General features: G+C 29.5%; 1 protein-coding gene across 1 annotated transcript in view; it reads right to left on the reverse strand.

Annotated features, from left to right (window-relative positions):
- Positions 1-19,034, reverse strand: part of LOC148232400 (uncharacterized) — a 120,579-nt gene extending 101,545 nt beyond the window's left edge. Inside the window, exons 1-2 of the mRNA XM_088192368.1 lie at positions 18,731-19,034; positions 11,561-11,605 (exon numbers count right to left, since the gene is read on the reverse strand). Coding sequence (XP_088048494.1) covers positions 11,561-11,605 — 45 coding nt within the window. The 5' untranslated portion in view covers positions 18,731-19,034. The remainder of the gene's footprint in view (positions 1-11,560; positions 11,606-18,730) is intronic.
- Between the last annotated feature and the right edge of the window lie 2,732 nt (positions 19,035-21,766).

Below are 21,766 nucleotides of genomic sequence, written 5' to 3' on the forward strand. Positions count from 1 at the left end.
TATCTTGCTGCATCTCCAGATGGAAACTTTCACGGAATCAGTTTTATTGATTTACTTTTTTTTATATATGCATAAAATATTAGCATACAGTGTCACGCACGTAAGTGTAAAAACATTTTTTATAGACGTTAAATATGAAAAAAAAATATAACGACTTGTTTGACAAGTTTCGGTTGTAAATATTGAGACGTCAAAAAAATCATGAATGAAATTATCGACCTGTGAAAAATTAACATTAAGCAAATGGCATAATTAATAAATACATAGAAATATCAACGATTGTTAGAAAGTTTTGTTTTTCAATCTGGCAAGTAAAAAACAGATCTTTAATACAATATTGTATTATATTTTACACGGTATTTTTTTGTGCTATTCCGGAAGATCTTCAGTCATAAATTTATTGATGATCATTATCTAGATTTTTAATTTTTATTGTATCGATCCTATCCATATATAATCACGATTTTACCTCCAGTGCAAAGGTCAACAGATTTGTTGCATCCTTTTAAAGACGCTTCAAATATAATAACAATTGACCTTGCCATTCAGATTTTCGCGTGCTTTACAATAATATTAATAAATAGTTGGACAGATGAGAGCATCTGACGACGCATTTTTAAAATCAAAGATCAAATCCTGATCGTGACAGCCGAGTAACCACATAAAAATACCCAGTATGTTTTCAGATTAAAGCAGCATTAAAACACGTAAATAAATATTGAGTAACCATCACAGCATTATGAAAGTACATATTTGTCTAGATTGCAGTTCACGGTCGACGTATTTTATTGAATTTAGAATTAATATCTAATAATATGTAATATGTGGGTTAATGTGTTAGGGCGTAGTTGCCACATCGTAACATTATACCTATGTACTCATCAAACCCACAAAAAATCTTGCATATTCGCAATAAAAAAGTGGTAATGGACTATTTATTACATTTTTGTAAAAAAATATCAAGCATTGCTTAATTTTACATAAACATAGAAACTAATATGGATCATAATTTATGCCGCTAGTTGAAAGTAACTGACATTAAAATATCGTCCTTCCTTATTAGATCATTGAACCTTCAATGTATATCCGAAAAATTTGATATTCAAATGACTTTAATAGCGTTGCTTTTCCTTTTCAATTTTGTTTGGACCTTCGGTTCGGGTGGTTTATTTGGTCAAGACAAAGTTTGTTTATAAATTGGATTCTGGATTTTAGACGTTGAGCTGAACCATTGAATGCGAAGAGAAGCGGTGGCTTCTGCAATATTCGCTGATATGAATTTGAGTCAGCCTATTCTTGGTTGTATTCCAAGTTGGATGGGTCTTGAAATTCTGATGCCTCGAAAAGTGTAGATGCTAATAGAAAAAGTCTGAGAGGAAGTCCTCAGACGAAGTGTCTGAGAAGTGATTTGTGATTGCCTGAGTTTCCCTATTTATATCAATGGCCCCTTTAATTGTAGTTTTTGTTGCTTCTGGCCAATTCCAAACGGGTGGCGAATTTAAAAAAAATACATTTTACGGTCGACTGTTTTGAGAGCAATCTCGAATGCACGCGTTATCTTTTCCAAATGCAACGGATATTTTTTCTGATTTATCACCTTGTGAGTTTAGCTGTTAAAATGCTTTTCACTGTGGTGTTCCATTTTAACGAAAGAACCCATTTTTTCTTAGGCGGTTAAAACGCTTTATCATATGCTAAATTGGCCTTTTTATGATCAATATAATAAGTTAATCCCACTAATTAAAAATAGAAAATTTGTTTAATTGAGCAATTAAATTATTAATTTAAAAATGAAATAATTTTGTAATAAACAATAAAACATTTACGTTTTTTATATTTCTTATTGTATAATTGTAATCGATGAGTTTTTTTAATAATTTAAAATAACAGTTTTTTTATAAAATTATTCAGTTATATGATAATTAATGCAAAAATTTAGTCAAAAATATTCACTAGTTGTCAGTTTTCATTTGTTTTTACAACTTTTACAATTTCTTTAAAATTTAAATTATGATTACCTTTATGATATAAATAGGCGTAAGATCTACACTAGTAACCTAGAGGCCGCGGGTTCGAGCCACAGCACCAGACTCAAATTTTTATTTATAAAAATGTGCTATTATTAAAAACTTGCAAAGTAACATGTACATATAATATATTATTAATTATAATGCACATATTACTTTATAATTAATTATATGTATCTCACAGATTCAATGATTACATCTAAAGGTTATTATTTCAATATTGTAGATATCTATTATATCTGTTTGACTTAACCAGTTGGTACAGATTACCCTTTTGTAACGCATTGGTCTTACGCCTTTCGTGTTACAACGGAAGATTAAAATAAAATTCATTCTATATTGTCGGGAAATTCCATATACGTTCCGATGAAATTATTCGCGAAAGACTCACTATAACTATTTTATTTATGTCGCTTTACTTGTCGGCATATCCGAACGAACATCCATTGACCATTTTAAAAGCACTTTGAAAGCATTAATCGTCTTAAAAGCACCTAATAAGAACAAACTATTGGGGCCAAATTGATAATAAACATCCCCTGATAGTCATTCCATAAAATGACGACGTCACCAAAACTCATAAGAGTTCAACCCAATCTTTGGTATGATTTGAGTACCATGACAAAAACTACTATTTAAAAATAATTCATATAAAAACTTAGTAATTCAAGTACCGCACAAACAGAACAATTACTTTCTCATTGAAATAACAGTGTAGATAGGGACAGATCAAACAAAATAAAACTTTAAATATGAAGGAGATAGGGACAGATAACCGGCAATAAGCATATTTAAATGCTTAAAGCTCACAGTGTCACTATAACGATTTGCTACCGTTTCGAAAATTGCGTATAATTCTCCCCATAGAAAGTTGGAGAAGCTGTGGATCACGAATTATATGTTTCGCCACCGGAATCCGGGCGGTCGAACTTTGACCCCTTCGGTGACGGATGACACACATTCTCAAACATTTTCACTCGATTGTGATGATAAGATTTATTGTCGAAACGCGCGCCTCCAGCGTTCGCGTTTCGTATTTATTTTCGCCCACGATCGCCAAAAAAATATGGAAGACAACTATAAATTATACAATTACTCTTCGATATAATAATTGAAGATCTACGAACACACATTGTAAAAAAACAGGATGATAGACTAATATCTGAAACACCTGGATTTAAATCACAAATGAATCCTAGAGTTTTATTTTTAGCTTCTGTTACGTTTATGAATGGTAATTAGTGATTAATATTATATATAAATATAATTACCCCCGATTTCTTCAATTTTCCTAATCTCACGGATTTTAACTTAAATTTTACAATAATACATCAGATTATTATTAAGCCTAGACTGTGCAAATCAAATTGCATTACCTCGTTTAATTTACTGCTGAGATCTTCGTGTGTGTGAGCTATTTTTGCGATGGTTGAGTTTAACTAATAGTGTTTTAACAAAATTTATTGAAACATCTTTATTAATAATAATAAAAAGATGTTGCATCGTTAGCACTTTTTTAGTTCTGTGCAGAGATTATTATTTTTTCTCGTCCTCAACATTGCTTCGGAGGTCTTTAAAGTTGCCACTTGAAAGTTTTTTATGGTACAAGGTCTGATCATCAAAGGACACTGCAATATAGACAAAGAATGACTGGAAACAATTGCAAATGATTTATCAAATCCGGAAGCTGTTTAAAAGCACTTTTGCTGATTAATTAACTTTCTGTATGGAATAAAATTTGGAAATACAACAATACAAGCACAATCAAAACTGCCACCAAAAATATTTCTATGAATCATACAGCAAAATAATATATGAACTACGAAGTACTTTTATGTACGAAGTATGTAAAACAGACTTTGAAAAAAATACTGGCACCAAAAAATATCGGTTCAAATAAGTTGACAAGTCAAAAATATTATTTTTCATTTTTCAGAGCGGCTACTTCAAAGTTTTGCAGCATGTTGTGCTAAATACATTTATAATACAGTTTTTCTTAAACGATCTTTTAGATCAGTGTTTTGTTAATTACCATATACCTCAAAATGAGTAATGCTAGCGAAAAAATTAAAAATGTATAAATATTTTTACAATAATATTTTATATTAACATTTCAACTCCAATGGATAATATTTAAAAATATAAAACTTATTGTATATCGTATATTTTTGATGATACACAATAAGTTATAAATTTGCTCAAAAAATCGCCAGTACTTTTTATTCATTCTTTGAGAGCGGAAAACAAATTATTCTAAAGTTCATGCATCTCGAGTTATCAACTTATTAACCTCCATTACGGATATTTTGGGGTAAAGAATAGCTAAGCATATGGATAAAGACAGTAGCATTGATAATAAAAAAAATATATTATTTTTTAAACTTAATAGTCAATTGCACTGACATTTTTAAAAACTAAGAGCTTTCTGTGACAATTTTGTTATGGCTCATCTTTAGATTAACAAAAATTGACTGCAGATCACGCAATTAAATATAGTTAAAATTTAATATGTATAAGCTCTAACGTAAAATTGAAAGCTTTAAGCTTAAATAAATTTTCTCTTTTTATAAAAAGACCAGGAATCATGATGGTCAGATTTTCAAAACCAAATAAAAAAATTAAAATACACAAGTTTAGTTATGCAAGTTGTAAATAAGAATTTAACACATACTACTAATGTAATGTGTTATTGAGATTCCTATTGAGGACAATAGAAATAGTTGATGTATTATATAAAATATATGAACACCTCATATCGAATCAGGAAAGACGACCTTTTGATTGATCTTTATTGTGTATTTTTTATACAACGTCATTGCTCATAATGAGGGTATTCAACAATAATATTCCTCTCGTGACCATCTCGTACTTAAAGGACTCGAACCGCACCTACTCTCTGACCTTTCTTTTCCGAGACGTCGCAGTACAGAACATTTCTCAACCGGGTCAGCAGTCAAGGGCGAACTTTATCCGCTTATAAAGCTTCGTTACAACTACAAGAATCTTAATATATTTTCGTCACACCTAAGGATTATCCAAAGTGTCGCCATAAATGACAAAAACAGCGGTGGTGTGGCCAATCTAACACCTCGTTTCGAAAGATCTTTCTCCAGACCTCTTCCCGTATAGGCCACGTGGCTGCTGTGCTCCATTGTTCTCTCTTTTCGTGAGTTTTATAACACGATAACAATTATGTAACTCGACTAGATGTCGCTAACAATGCTCACATGGTAATAAGATGTGTCAACAGACAATTTGTAACGAAATAGTTGGACCGATTGGTCATATCAGACTCATAGCTATAGCCTTTTCTTATTCTCTTAAGCCAAATAGTATGTTAATAACATTAAACAACTATTAAATGATTAGTTTTCAAGCAGAACTCTATGTTTCATTGCTTTCCAACTATTTCTTACACATATGACATTTTTTTTAGAATTGATTTCTACCAAAATCCTTCAATAAAGACAGGTTTTTATCCACTATTTGCATAAAATACTAGACTTGAACAATTTATGATGAACAATACTGCAATGTAATAAAATTAATTTATCAATGTAATAAATTGGTGGCAAATATACTACATAAAACTTTTATAATAAATCAAGTATCTTTCTTTTGACGCCCTTACTGATCAGTAATTCACACAGCAATGTGTTATGCTGTTTTTATAAAATTATGAAAGTAATTAATGATTAATTAAAATAAATAATATTCTTCAGGCGAATAATTGATTTTTTGCACCACTAATTGATTAAATAATTATCAAAAGATAAAAATTGTATGTTTTAAAAAAAATGTTATAATCACTAGTGTAATACGTAACATAATTTCGAATAAAATTGGCGGCATATTCAAACATAAATTTGCCCTTTGTCACCTTTTACCATACACGCGTTTAATGACGCACTACTAGTCACTGACACTGCTTATTATACATTTATTGAATACTTCACAACTGAGAGTTCAGCCTTAGAAACAACGGCCAGTGCGTTGTTGATAAACGTCATAAATTTGCGTGCAACTAACTCATGTGACGCTACGCGAATAGCGATTAGAATGAAAAAACAGATTTCACACTTAATAGCGTGTTACAGTTTAGATTTCACTTTGTACTATTTTATGTCCATCACATTACACGGTGTTTACGCCTGATTACATGGTGTTTGTGTTTGACACTTATGTCTGGCAAAATGCAAAATCAAAAATTTACAACGCATTTACAGCCTTTGAGTCTGAAACTTACCAATCTATGTTTGTATAAATATACATATATAGATATGATTCTATAGCTACACCTTTGTCTTAAAAAAATAGGTTAAAATATATTTTTTTACAGATCCTTTTGTATATATGTAGAACATCATAAACAATGTGAGGTACTGATCCATGACTCATCTTTAAAAGTGAGGCTATTTTATTTATCTCAAATTGATACAATGCTACAGAACGCAGTTTCTGAACTTTATAATCCTCAAGTACGCTTTCTAGAGTAGCAGACATGCATCACCATGCAACACTAAGCTTTCATTCGTCGAATAATTTCAATGGGTTTCACTCCTAATTTTCTCAAAAAGTATTCCTCCATTATAGCTAGTAAGTACCAGTAGTTTTAAGCTACAATTGTGGCTTGGTGACGAATGTCTGATTCGTACTGCTACTTCTCAAACTATATACTACCAATTTACAGTTTTATTTTTTACTTCATGAAAATGATTACGTTAATGCTTTTTTGCGACCATGTCTCTCACATATTCATCATTCTTGAACATGTAAAATTAAATTTAAAATCGCGTTTCACAATTGATAGTGTTTAAAAAGCGTGGCTAAATATAATATAACGTTCGATCTCGGACGCAATTAGACAATTACACGTTTGATCGTCCGTCAAATTAAATTAATTGTCAAAGCGTGTTCGCGAATTCGGCGTGCGTTCGCAGAGACCTGCTGCGAAATCGATTCCGCACGACTTATGCAACGTTTATGTTTAAAATAATAAATAAAAAAAAACGTTATTATGCCTGACGCATTTCTCGCCATTGCCAAAATCCGCTTTTTCAAAACTCGAATTACTGTCTAAATACAAATGGCCGCTTAACGAACTGTGACAAATCGAAGGCCGGCGTAATCGCAAACGCGATTGGGGCATATGTTATACAATTGGAATAAATAAATATAATTATAAGAAATATAATAAATTCAATGTTGACATTCAGAATTATCCGTATGTCCGGGTAAAACTAAAAAAATAAAAAACCTATGAAAAATAAACAACATAATTTTACGATGCTCTTTGATAAATTTACCAATATTATCAAAAAAAATTAACGTAGTTTATTTATACTATTTCTCTACCGCTAACTACATAGCGAAAAAATTTAAGATCTTTTACCACTATTGTGAAAAAAGGGGGATATGTATTTATTCGTAAAGTTTTCCGCCACTAAATCGATTAACAATATTCTAATCTATCCCTATATACTATTAAGCAAAACCATTGCCATGGGAATTGCCATAGGAGAATCGGCAGAGAAATATGATACCGTTGAGCTTGACACGTATCAGTTAAACCTCAATATGCAATAGTTTTGTCATTCCTCTTTTGAAGTATATGGTTGAAACGTATTACTTACAACGACTACCGCTCTAGCGCTTCGCTTCAATTGATACACTTGTATAATTAAGGTCACTGTACTTCCTAATAATATGACAAAGACGGTCCTGATTTTAAACTATTGTACAGTGTCCCAGTTTTAGATAACGAGTCGCGAGTTTATGCAAATATAAAATACAAAGATTTTTAAAACAAAGCATTTAAATCATATATTATGTATTTTCATTGTATTTTTATATATTTTTTTTTCATTTTAAATATAATATTATCTAAGTCAATCAAATATTTAGATTTGACATTTGAATATTTGGCCATAAACGGTCACGTTTCATCCATTTTGTCTAAACGTCAAACAGTAATTTGGTCATAACCAATGATTTTTTGCGCTACTTAAATTCAATTGAAATATGCGTCACGCGTTAAATTAATACAATCGCGGCTCACGCGCCCCATTGCTTAAAAAATCAACTAAAACGACACGATACACACATATTGAATTTGTCCGATGCAAATGTCGCCGTTGCGTGCAGTCAACGTAATTGTTAAATACAACAAAAAAAATATTTTGTAAGTAATTTCTTCACGCTTTTACGGTTGCCATTTTTTTCTCTTCTATCTTCGACGATTTCGTAACGAAATATTTTTGTTGTTTTTTTTTATCGCGCTTTATTTCATTTCGGGTCGATTCGGACCCGGTGCAAGGCTTCGCCTCGATTTCGAATCTTGTTTCGCCATCTAGAAGCGAGAAAAAATCAGATTCATCCGTGAGAACCGCGAGCCGAGACGATATGATCGATAGCTCAACTATCAATATCCATTATGTGTAATTTTCACCGCTTAATTGTATGTTTTTGTGTATAAACATAAACTAAATGTCACTTGAAACGAATTAAAATACTTCAACACAGTATAGAAATTATTACACAAATCCCCTTTTAACATATTTAAAATGTGCGTGTGTAATCGGTTATGGCCAAAACATCACACATGTGACAGGTAGTTTGTCGCGCAACGTGAAATTTGCTCAATTCAAATAATTTTCATCTTGGCAACATTTTGGTCGCAACAATTCATGTAACGCCCCAATGCTGCAGTGTCAAAAATTAAAATTTGTCAACTCGAAATTGCGTACGGCGTTTAATTATGCATACGCATTGCGGAACGTGTGAAGATTTGACGATAAGGAAACTGCGATTCCGCAAGATGACGAATCACTGCAACTGTCGTCAATGAGAGATGCACCATTCGACCTTCGGGGACCCCGTCCGTGTTTTGAATACCGACACTTACTGGGTCAACGCGATCGAATGACAAAAAAAATAGAATTACAACATACGTAATTCTTCATCGATTCCGACAAGTGGCAAGGCCTTTCCTCGTCCGCGCCGAAATTTTGCACAATTTAAAAAAAATCAATATTTATTATCTTGTATATTCACACGTCCTGCATTGCTAAATTAATAAAGAATGCACGTATACATATTGCGTTACCATCGAAATGAATATTAATGGAATTCATCATTTGAAATGAGTTCCCGGTGTTTTAATCATTCAGCATAATTTAAATTTCAAACCAGGGTGCAATTTTGCGCAATGAAACTCACTAGCATCAGCGCCAAATCGAATATCACTACAAATGGCAAAATTGAATACTTATTATTGCCATAGTGAAAAATAGTATAACGGAAATTAACATGAGAATAAATTTCCATCGTAATAATATAAAACATGAAATATGGAAAATCATATACTATATTAATAAATCACGCTAAATCATGAATACTAAAAAATACAAATCCATTATTACAACTAGTATTATTATTTCCTTCTGTATATCCACGGTTTTTCCTTAAATAGAAGGTTGCAAAAATAATAGATAAAGAATAATTATGCTTACATTTTTTAAATGTATTTAATTGATTCATGTGTTTTTGACTTTAGCATAAATAAAACAGACACGCGTTAAATAAAAATGTCACAAGAAGAATTAACCTAGATTGAACACCTGCGCATGCGCATGGAGCGCAATTTTTTTCTTCTAATTTATCTTGTTTAACTCAAACTATAGACTTATTGACGTCACGCTCATACAAATAGTCTTTATTATGTTATAGATTATGTCAAGTATATAAAATAAATACTGCAATATTATTTAAATGTTAAAGATATGTTTCGTCGAAGAAACACAATTAGAATTATTTTTACACTTTTATGAGAAATATAGGTTACTATATTTAATAAGTAAGAGTATATTTTAAAGCTTATAGTTCGTAATGGAAATAATGTTGCGAACTGAAAATATTTGTGTCGATCTATAAATGTAAGTTTCATGACACCAGAGCTCACCGTACGAGAGTTTTTGTTGCTTAAGCAAACAGATTTTTCACTCTCACAAACATATGATACACATTTAGCATTCACATCATTATTATTTTACGTTTTAATCAGACAAAAAAATCTGGCTTAAAGAAAATATAAGTAATATTGTACAAAAATGATTTTATTTTCATTTCTATTATAGTTATATAGCTTTGCACTCATTCCTTTCTATTTAAGATTTTTAACCGTACACACGATTTTTTGATAGCTACCATTTTGAAACAAGGAGAAATTTAAAATTGGTTAACATTATGTTACCTCAGCAAAATTAAGTAAGTGGCTTAAGTCAATAAATAACATTTAAAAGACTTGGGTTCGAATTCCACATGAACCCGAATATTTCTAAGAGATGGACTTTGTGATAATTATAGTTATAATTCCCATTGATTAGATCTTCAAAGCTTTTTCCAATATCTTAATAATTATAATCGGGTTAATAGTGAATATATATTACCAAAAATAAATATGTAAAACTGAAACTCTTGTAAGTATAACAAAACAATGCATTATATATACCTTAAACCATGATGCTCTTTCTTTCACATTATTATAAGAATTGACTAATAATATTGGAATTAACCAATGCTTTATTAAAGAATAAACTTTATTATTTTATGAGTCACGCCAGACACTGGATTACAAAAAAAACACTTTCACTCCAAAACAATAGTTTTTCATGATTGATTTTCCGGGAAATTTAAGGTCATTCATTAGTATGACCAGACACGAACATCAAAACCAATTAACGCATTACATTATCAATCACGCTCGTTAAGCCACAGTATATTACACATCTAATAAGATCGCAAATCAATTGAGCAAATCGTTTAATTGATATGCCATTTTTTGACGTTACTTAACAGGTGGATAAAGAGCAGCACTGGCATTTAACAACCGCAGGGATTTAACGACCATCAAGGTCTTTTGGATTCGTAAAGAAATCTCACGATGTTAAAGGTTAGACAAAAATGTGAAAGGACACGGACTTTTGTGCAACCCTGCTTTTGTGCATACGACGAATCTATGGAAAAAAGATCGAATGAAACAAGAGAGGAGAAGAATGCAGAAGAGACTGGTTGGGAAACCGGTCTCAGAGAGAAGATAGGTTAAGCTTTTTTTCTTTGAATATAAAACAAGACTCGAGTCCCCTTTGACCTGTTTGACAGGTTAAAACCGAGAGTGAACAGGCGTTTTCATATTGATTACCCGGACTTATGCGCTAAAAGCGAGTCATCGATATAATTGTTTGGAATAAAAAAAATAATCGTTGCTATTTCGATGCATAGTTTTGATGATGTTTTATTCAACCGTTTATCTACAAGCGTCCTTGAAATATTTGTATATTATAATCAATTTCCTAAATTTCCTTTCACTGAACAAAATCCCCGAAGGCCTTTGATGTATGAAAAAGACGCTCCAATATAACATTTCCTCGTTTTATATAAAAGTAACAATTAATACTATATAAACCTTGAAAGTTTCCATTTTAATTTGTGTTTTAATGAACTTTAAAATGGTAATAAAATTGTATTCCACTCACCGAAAATTCTACCTCGCATTTGCTGAGCATCGTTTCGCACTTCATCTGAAAGATAAAATCAAAATTAGTATTATAATTTATTGGGTGCAGTTTTTTAAGTCAATATTAAAACTGTGAAATAAGATTCATAATAGATCACAGTTTTATCGAACAACTATACATCAAAGTAAATCAAGATGAAATGTGTATAAGGTTAGATACACTTTGTCGATTTTAAAATTAAATTTAAGCTTACCCTTCTGTTTATATTATCACTGAAACTTAATATATATTTTTTAATGAGCGTCCACTTGATTTTTTTAATATAAATAATATGAAAGTTCTACAAAAATATATGAGTCGATTGATGAGATAATGTCAGATGCTGCACATTTATTTGACTCGATTGCCAAAATAATTGCCAAATAATATGCCATGAGTCATAAAGCTGAGTATTAAAATTCTCTAAGTAGATTCAATAAAACTGTTACATTATAGACAGTAAATTTTAATTAGTAGATCAAGAAAATATAAAATGTTCGTTTATTCGTATTTTTTTTATTAATTCAGTCGTTTTAAATTATCATAGTAATAATTTTAATTGGATGTATAATTTTGTTAAATATGCCCTTGTACTTTAGACTGTATTTTACACATATAACGTTGTAATGTTTGCAAACATGTGCATCGTCGTTTATTATGGATATATTTTTTGTCAAACTATTTCGTTTACACAACTGAAAATATCTCACATTTCGCTATTGAACTTTGTATTGCCAATATTGTTATCAGCTGTTGAGTGCGTGAAAATTATCTGTTTTTAACACAAAAATTTGTATACCTGAATAATCGGTGAATGTTTTGGTTATAATAACATAAATTGCTAAATTTGATCAATAACACATATAAATGGATGAGCAGGGATAATATGTTTAAATATTATATATGCTTAAATATAATTGAAAACTTTAAGGCGGAGGCTTTTTCGATAATTCACTCTACATTTTTATGACACAAAATGATACATCTACACTAACATAGATCTAGTTATTCCCAATAAGATCTTATTTATTATAGGTAAATATTATTTTTTTACTAGACTATTAAAAATAATTAAAACATCGTAACTTTGTTTACAAAAATCTTGAGAAAAAAGTAAAGAAGTAAAAAATATATTTTAAAATATGAATTTAAATATAATATGTTAACCTTATTTATGTTGAATTAAAAAGTTTTTAATAACAGTTTAAATTAAATATACATAAAACTTAAAATATATCTTGCATTCGTTATGCGGAGCGCGTGTAATTTAAATAATTGCGTTCTGTACGATACGCTAGTTCGTAGCGTCCTCGAATATGACTCCTTTGTCTAGAATCCGAGTGATGCGAAATACACCTTGCTAGAGAGATTTCAAAGAAAATTCTAAGATATCATTCGTATTGTCTACACAAGCGCTTTTTTAAGTTGTTAAGAGGTGGTGTCGACAACCCGTCTACTCTACTCTACGCTACTCTTGCACGAGCCACCCAGCTTGCCAAACACAAAATGTTTTCGATGATAGCTATGAGGAGCTGGAAAATATTTTGTGTGATGGTGCTCATCTATTTTATTGTTAATTATTATTTTTTAAATGTATAGTTTGCATAATGATCATCATGATGCACTGAGGAAACCTGTTAAGTTATCTCAGTCAGATTTGCAATAAAAAATAAAAAAATAAAATATATTATTTATTGCTTTGAATTTAATAGAAAAAAATATGATTTCCTAGTATGCATTTTGAGAAATGTCGTTTTTTTCTTTCACGTGATTTTAGAATGCGCTCTTTACTATGAATAATTTTAAATGTTTATTATTGTTTGAATAATGACTATCATGACGCATTGGGGAAAGCTGTCATGTCTTTATGATCAGATTTATTAGCTAATTTAATTTATCTAAAATGTAGCTATATATAAAAAAAGTCTAAGAAAAAAAAGTAAGACGAACAAAAATGTTCTATAATAACACTTTTTTTTACACACTTACATATAAATATACAGAAATAAATATAATTTTACCTGACTTTGCTAGATCTAGCATTTTATCATATCAGTTACTTTAAAAGTTTATAATTAATATATTTCTATGATATTATATATAACATATTTTGCCACAAAACATAATTATCAGATCTATAGATAAATTTATGCACTAATTACATATCTGATATATTGTAGTATGCTTATGATAAAATCGACAAAAATAAAAAAACACGTTATTGGATAATATGGAAACAAAAATAGTTTACTTCAATACAAAAAACAAATATAATCATTTACTTTATCAATAAGTTTAAAGTCTAAAATTCAGCTTAAAATATAATCAGTTTTTAGCAATAACTCTTACAGTAATATATTTTAATTTCTTTGCCACGTGATATAATTCTCGAAATTATATATAAATTTATGCTCTGAATTTAAAGCTGACTTTAAATAAAAATCCAACTAATTTGTAGTAAAAAATATCTATATATTAAATACAATAAGCAAATTAGCGATTTTATTTTTAATATATTGTACTGTGTAACTAAAACCTATATTTAGCTATTATGTAAAAGCAAAAGTGTTTTTAAAAAATACACACCTCAATCGAAAATAACAGACCTCAGGCAAAAAACTAGAAGCAGATGCTATTGGCATGTAATTTAAACATACATATGTAAATTGAGTTATATTTAGATACTTAGGCGCAGTTAATAATAAATAAATTCAATAAATAACTATTATGTAAAAAAATAATAGACTTTTACAACAAAACAGATCACCTGAAACATTGCACTGGAAAAAAGAATCACATCAGAATCTACTTTTGAGGAACTGATCTATCATAAATATATTAAGTATTTAATTATTCTTCAATATTGCTATGATTCTCCTTCCGGCATTACAACGGTGTCGTTTTTGGAAAAAAAATATAAAAGAGTGTGCTTTATGTGCAAAAAGCACGAGTTGTTTGACAATGGTCGTTTACTTCAGATTATCTCACAAGCATTAAAAAAATGATAAGAGATCCTTGATATTTTAGATCGAACTTTGCGTGATTTTTATATTGTCACTTCAAGTAGCTTCCGAAGCAACCATTAGATTAGACCCATTTTTCGATTCCATAACTATATAAATAGAAAGCGACTTCATTCAACAATTCCTCAGCAAGTTTATTTACGATGCTGCTACTCAATTCAAGACCAAAATGTCACTTAAAATAGCTTTGCGTAAACCGTATGAGAAATCAACTTCTTCAGTAATTAAACGATTACTAAACGTAATGTCCTAATATTTCAATTATTCAGAAGTGATTGCTAGGCCTTCATCTTTTTTGTCATCTTCGATATCTTTGCGGCTCTATTGAAAACGCTTATACTATATTTAAACCATTTGTTTTAACATAGCATCCTCGCCAACATTTGCACCACTTTTAACGTGAAATTAAATATCATTTTCAAAATTAAGAAATTCCTAAGCTTGCCAGAATGCGTCGACAATATTTTTTGTTAAACACAAACTACGCATCAAATATGCATTAAAATTGTGATATTTTATCCCGTCTCATTTTTTGACCGACCCATTAAACCATTATTACCTCATCGCCCAGCAGAGGCAATTTGAATATTCGAAGGGACCAAAAGGCGGGCGTTGCTAATGCTTTGCTTCAGTTGTGTGACCGATCACGTATTTGAACCATCTCATATTAGCAACCTTCGTTTTGCCAGCCGGCGCAATTACGAGAAAGGCAATACTTTTAAACAATACCTCACCGCCTAAAGGTCGCTGGATAAACAGAAATATTGTCCCAAAGGCCCGAGAGCTAGACTAGGCGCAAGTGAGCCGAAAGGTCACCGAGAAGCATTTTGAGGTCTTCGCAATCCTCAACGGGGTATAACGATAATTCCGAATAGTCACTCGTCTCCGACGATCGTGATGGTACCGTGACCAAGTGGGATAAATGGCATATTGGCCAATATAGCGAAATAATTGGAGATTATTACAATAAAATCTAACGATTTTTTTTTCTAGGAAGTGACATTTTAGAAATGGCAAATTTCGTAGAAAAGTATTTGTATGCGAATTACATCATCTTGAACGATCTAGTTTAATAATATTATGATTTCTAGGAGAAAATATAACCTTACTAGAATAGTAACGACATATATCTAACTATACAACATTAACATTTTCAACAATTTGATTTATATACAATCGATTTTACTTTGAAATATTTTAAATTCTAATTTGAATGATGACAATATATAAGTAATGTATTATAGATCTATTGTTGAAAAAGTGAAATATCGTATGGTACAATGAAAGTTAACATCGAGGTCTCTTTGACAACTCTAGGGCAACGATTTATTTATCGATTATGTGTAAACATGTTATATTTTATCTACTTAAACACAATAATATAATAAATAAATAATACACCACAGAGTCGTGGTCATTAAGACCTTCATAGAAATAGTTCACGTCGGCAAGTGACAAAATAATTGTATCGTGACACCTATGTATGACCCGCCGCGGAATGCGACTGAGAGATCTATAGATCGCACTGTGCGTGATCGTAGATCTCGACGGAGCTGTAATTGGATCTCGTTTTGTTGTTGTTTATGTGAGGTATTGTCTATCATAATAAGTAGGGTTAAATATTTATAGGTTTGTTGTGGAAGGATCGAAGTGATTTTCACCTATTGGTTCAAGAAAGTACCATTAAATCAGATGTTGTAATAAATTTATAATAAATATAAATTGATTTATAGTACAAACAATTTTTTAATCAATTTAGGACTGTCAACTAGGCGCTTACTGTATTGTTAGAGTAACTAACCACTGATTATTTAACTAAAGTATGTTATGTATCATATAAGAATCATGATATAATTAAAAAAACAAATCCGAATCAATGTTTGCCTTCGTGTTTCGTACATTTCAGAATATTATAATTATTATTCATTTCAAAACTTTTTAGACAAACATATATACACCATTTATTTTAATATGTATATATTATTGTATTTGTATAATAATTCAATAATATATACATAATTGTATAAATATTTTTTTAACTAATTTATATAAATAATAAATATTCCTTCATATTCGCCATTTTAAATCAAAATGGCTTGTCAAATTTGTTAACGAACTTGGTTTTGAAATATTAACAAGTTGAATTTTTCAGAACAGTTTTAAAAAAAATTATTAAAACTATGCGTCCACAAAAATCCTATATATTTTACATAAACGATAAATATACTAGCTATAACCCCGTGGATTTGGAAGGGAGGTGGAAGCTTTTGCAACCCCCCCCCCCCCATTGCATTTGAATAAACACTGAATATTAATGAAATAAAAATCTTAAAAAAGCTGAAATCAAAAATACATGTCATCAAGGAAATACTAAATGAACTTTTAAAAGACGATTTACTATTGTATCATAAAATTAGTATCTTTCTACAAAGATTGACTAATGTATAAAACACTACAATTTAATTAAAACTGGGCTACTTTTATATGCGCATACAACATTTTTATAATTTTAAAAATCATAAAAATATTTTTATTAGCAAAAAAAATATTTATTGGAAGTTACTAATGTAATTTAACATATATTATATTAAATATTAAAATATAATTATCTACTACAAAGATTGACTAATGTATGAAACACTACAATGCAATTCGTACCGGGCTACTTTTAAATGCGCAACCAGCATTTTCCTAAATTAAAATTCAAAAAATATATTTATTAGTCAAAGAAAATATATTTATAGCAAGTTAATAGTTTTCATATTTATTATATTAAAAGATACTGATACCTGGATACTTTTAAATGCGCAATTAACATTTTCATAACGAAATTTTCATCTTCACAAAAATAAATGTATTGGTAAACAAAAAAAATACTAGTTTACATAAATTATATAATATAATATAATTTTTCACTACAAAAATTGACTAATGTATAAAACACTGCAATTAAATAACCAATATTTTTATAATACTATATTTTTTATGAAATAAATGCAAAAAAAAAATATTTCACCTAATATATAATTAACCCTTTGATTGCCATAATTCCTCATTTTTTACAATAACACCCTTTAATTGCCGATATTTAATATTTCAGAATTTCTACTTTATAGGGAAAATTGATCTAACGTGATTTAATATGTATCATTTTAATTATATATTTGTTTATTTTTTAAATAAACAAATGATTATTTAAGAAATAAACATTTGTTTTTTTTTATGTGATACATCGTTATTTATACTATAATCCTAAAAAGATTAAGATCACAATAGAGGACCACAAAAATAACACCTATATATATAACGCCTACATATATTTAAGATACAATATATTTTTTTACATTATCCACTAATTATAAATTTAAAAACAATATTTTTACTTTCGTTCTAAAATGTATGATAACATAATCTAATAAAAAAATGATTTAATACTGAGCTAATTTTAAGAGCACCAGAATATTTTTTTATTGTACTTAATTGAGCTGCAATGGATTTAGGTAATTTTTAAAATGAAAATTGTTTACCTAATTCTATAAATATGATTTAATACATATGATACAGTAATGTTTAGAATAATATAGTAATACTAATACTAGGCTACTTTTAAATGCACCAACAGCTCTATTAAGAATTAAATATAGTAAAAGAAAAATATATTTTTTGATATCTAAAAATTGTACGATTGCAAATGAAATGATAAAAGCATAATCGATTTACAAAATAATCAATCAGAGAATTTAATAAATATTACGATAAAACTATCCATAAAAAACACATATATGGTGGGTCACAGGTCAGAATCGTCTATTTTAAAGCATGACTTTGATTATTCGTCATCAACAAGGTCGAAAGCACACAACTTTCGATCGAATATATTAATAATACCGCAATAAATTTAAATTATTTATAAAATTCTTACGTTAAAACAATAACGTACGATATTTCAACACACACACAGTTTTAACTAATTTTTTATCATAGTTATTAGACATCGATTACAAACCGCGCGGGTTTCGCGCTTACACTCGTCGATGTCACTCGCCGCATTATGAAATTATTCTAATGTAAAAATTCGAGTTTTTCTTAATATGACTTAATAATTATACATTTGAATACTAAATACCTTGTTAATGTGGTAGACGATTTTGTTCTTCAGCTTGATGGTTTTCTTCTAACGATTTGAAGCTTTGGAATGACACTATCAATAGCACGATTATTATTTAATGCACTAAATAAATTATTTTTATGAATTAAACTTGTGTTAATTTTCACTGTTTTATAGAGGTTTTATTTATTATTAATTTATGGGGTCGATATCAGCCTAAGACATATATGTGTTTATGTTGCTTAGGTTCGCGATGTTCCACCGACCACGAGGTTCTGCGACGGCGAACGGTTTGCTAGTCGAGTAGCAAAAGTCAACTACCAGGGACGAAGTCTTAAAGAGGATGGAGGTGGTCGTGAGGAAAGAAACTAACCGGCGGATGAGTCCGAAATGGTGCAGTAGCAATCGTGATGCCAAAGCACGAACACGTTACTTTTTTTTATTTTTGCTACGTTACTAAAATAAACAAGCTACGTTTCTATGGTTAAATAATATACAAATACCAAGCGGAACAAAAAAATTCAAATCTTTAAACAATGACACAATTGAATACAAAACGCTCTATAAAAATAATATTTTTGCCCCACTCGCAAAACCCAGCCAGTTTCATCCTCTATTTTATAAACAAGCAAAATACCAAAGTGAAAATAAAGAAGTCAAATATGTTATATAATATATTTATTAACATGAAAACAAATAACTTATTTTAGCCGTATTAATTTAAGTTATTTGCTTTAAAGACTAAAGTTTCTTTGAGTGTTAAAAATTATAATATTTATGAATTATGAATGAAACAAACTGATGTGCGATATTTCGTCTAAAAGGCTATACTTATAAATATTTTTTATAATTCTAAGTAAATTGATCAATTTTTTTCTCTTATCTTCCTTCTTTGATCTTCCTTTTAGGTAAAAATAACTCGTGGCAATTTCTTCAAATAAAAAAATTATAATAATATTTATTTAAAAAGTATCACAAACATATAAAAAGTAGTATAGTTGCTTTAGTAGCGTAAAAATAATTATTTCTTGAATAAACTAATAATAAAATTAACGAAACTTATTCAATCGTCCTTATTTTCTTCAAAAACACAAACTTCCTAATTTATTTTTTTATTTTAATAAAATCACTTCAACAAAAAATTCAAAACTTCTTTAGTATATACAAATTATGTCATATTTACTATCAATTAATTTATATTACGTTAATACATTATATTCACATTATAAAAATATTTAAATAGTATTAATTCCATAATTGTACAAATAATTTGTTGTACTGATTAGTGATCTACTTTTAAATGCACCACCAGCATTTTACATCAATAGCTTTATTATAAATTAAATATTACAATCGATTTTATTTTAAAAGAAAAATGATTCTGTAACCATATAAAATAAATTTAGCATCACAATGGAAAAGTATTTAAAAAATATATTGGGCTATTTTTAAATGCGCCCCTATATATTTTACATTGTATGCGAAGCACACTAAGAAAACTATAAAATAATAATTGATTGTTAAAAAATAGATAATATCCATATTTTACAGTGAATGTGTATTTATCAGTAAAGTTATATTTTCACAAACTAATTCAGTGAAATCATATCTGATATTTTTATATCATATCACTCGATTTCATATCATACATTTTCACCCAATAGACGCTAGTGAAATTATATTTTGCTCTAACATGTCTATAAAACTTAATTTTACAGTTGTAAAGCATTCATATGCTGTTCAAGGCCGAACCTAACCTAACAAAAAGATAAGAATTGCTCTGCGACCCGCCGATACATTTAAAAAATATAAATACAGTGAAATCTCTTTGTAACGAATACCGAAATAGCGAAATTCCCGGTATAACGAATCTTTATTTTGTCCCCGAAAAACTTTCATACAAAATGTTTCCATTGTAACGATGACTGATCTCAGTATAACGAAATATTTTGATCTGAATTTAAGAATGACATTACAACTCGACACAATATTTCTCCGAATTCAATTCGTCTTTGACTTAGCGTTTGCCGGATGTGTTCACAAACTACATTCAAAGTGTTTCTCAAATTTTTTTTTATAAAACTTTTTTGAACAAATTTTATTGTTTTTTACAGTATCCTTAAAAATGGACAAAAAATGATCTTGCAATTTTGATGCTGTAGTAATTTGGTAAAATAAAATAAAAATATATAATCTTCCTTACATTCAATATTACGAATTTTCAGTATAACGAATTTTTTTCTCTGGTCCCGTGAGCTTCGCTATACTGAGATTTCACTGTATATAACTATAAATATCAATAGACATCTAAACCAAAACATCAAAATCGCTGGTATATCATAATGTGTTCGCCGCCGTTCTTTTTTCGTTTTTAATGTTGTATTATATATATATAGTAGTGTAAATGTGGCATATTTCTAAATTGGTAAAAAATAATAGAATTAATTTTTTTGCTCAATATAAAATTATTTTATTTTAAGATAAAATATAACTTGGTTTTTTGTGAAAGTTGCAGCCGGCCGCAAAAAAAGGTTGTTCGCCACTGGCTTAGAGGAATGGAGGAAGCACATTTTCAAAACGTATACATACAACCTAAAATACTGCCGTACTGAATCACATCCTTCAGACACTTTATTCAGAACTTTCTCTTCGCTTCCAACTCGCAATAAAAAAATAGATTGGATGAAGTTTGTCTGAAGGAACTGATTCAAAATATCAATGTTCTAGTTAAACTAAGTCCAACGTCCCTTTCATTTTTCTGTCCAATCTTGACGATTCAGGGCGGAACCAGACTTTTTGTTATTATCTAATACAGATTCTAACAGTGAATAACTATGCAACGGTAGATTCAAAATCGATAAAATTGCCAACATCATAATTCTATGGAATGTGCAATCTGAAAATGCTGCGTTTGGTATCTGTTTGGCGAAGGTATACACAAAACCTCGGCTTTATTTGAAATTGTTAGTGTCCGTCCGCTCGGATACGCAAAATCGTCTGTTTACGAGCAAATTTTTCGCCACTACTTTTGTCGCAACGTTATGGGGAGTCCCG

The sequence above is a fragment of the Plectrocnemia conspersa genome, unplaced genomic scaffold (genome assembly GCF_051122295.1).
Source record: "Plectrocnemia conspersa isolate PC_06_02 unplaced genomic scaffold, ASM5112229v1 ptg000009l, whole genome shotgun sequence".
Taxonomy (NCBI): Eukaryota; Metazoa; Arthropoda; class Insecta; order Trichoptera; family Polycentropodidae; genus Plectrocnemia; species Plectrocnemia conspersa.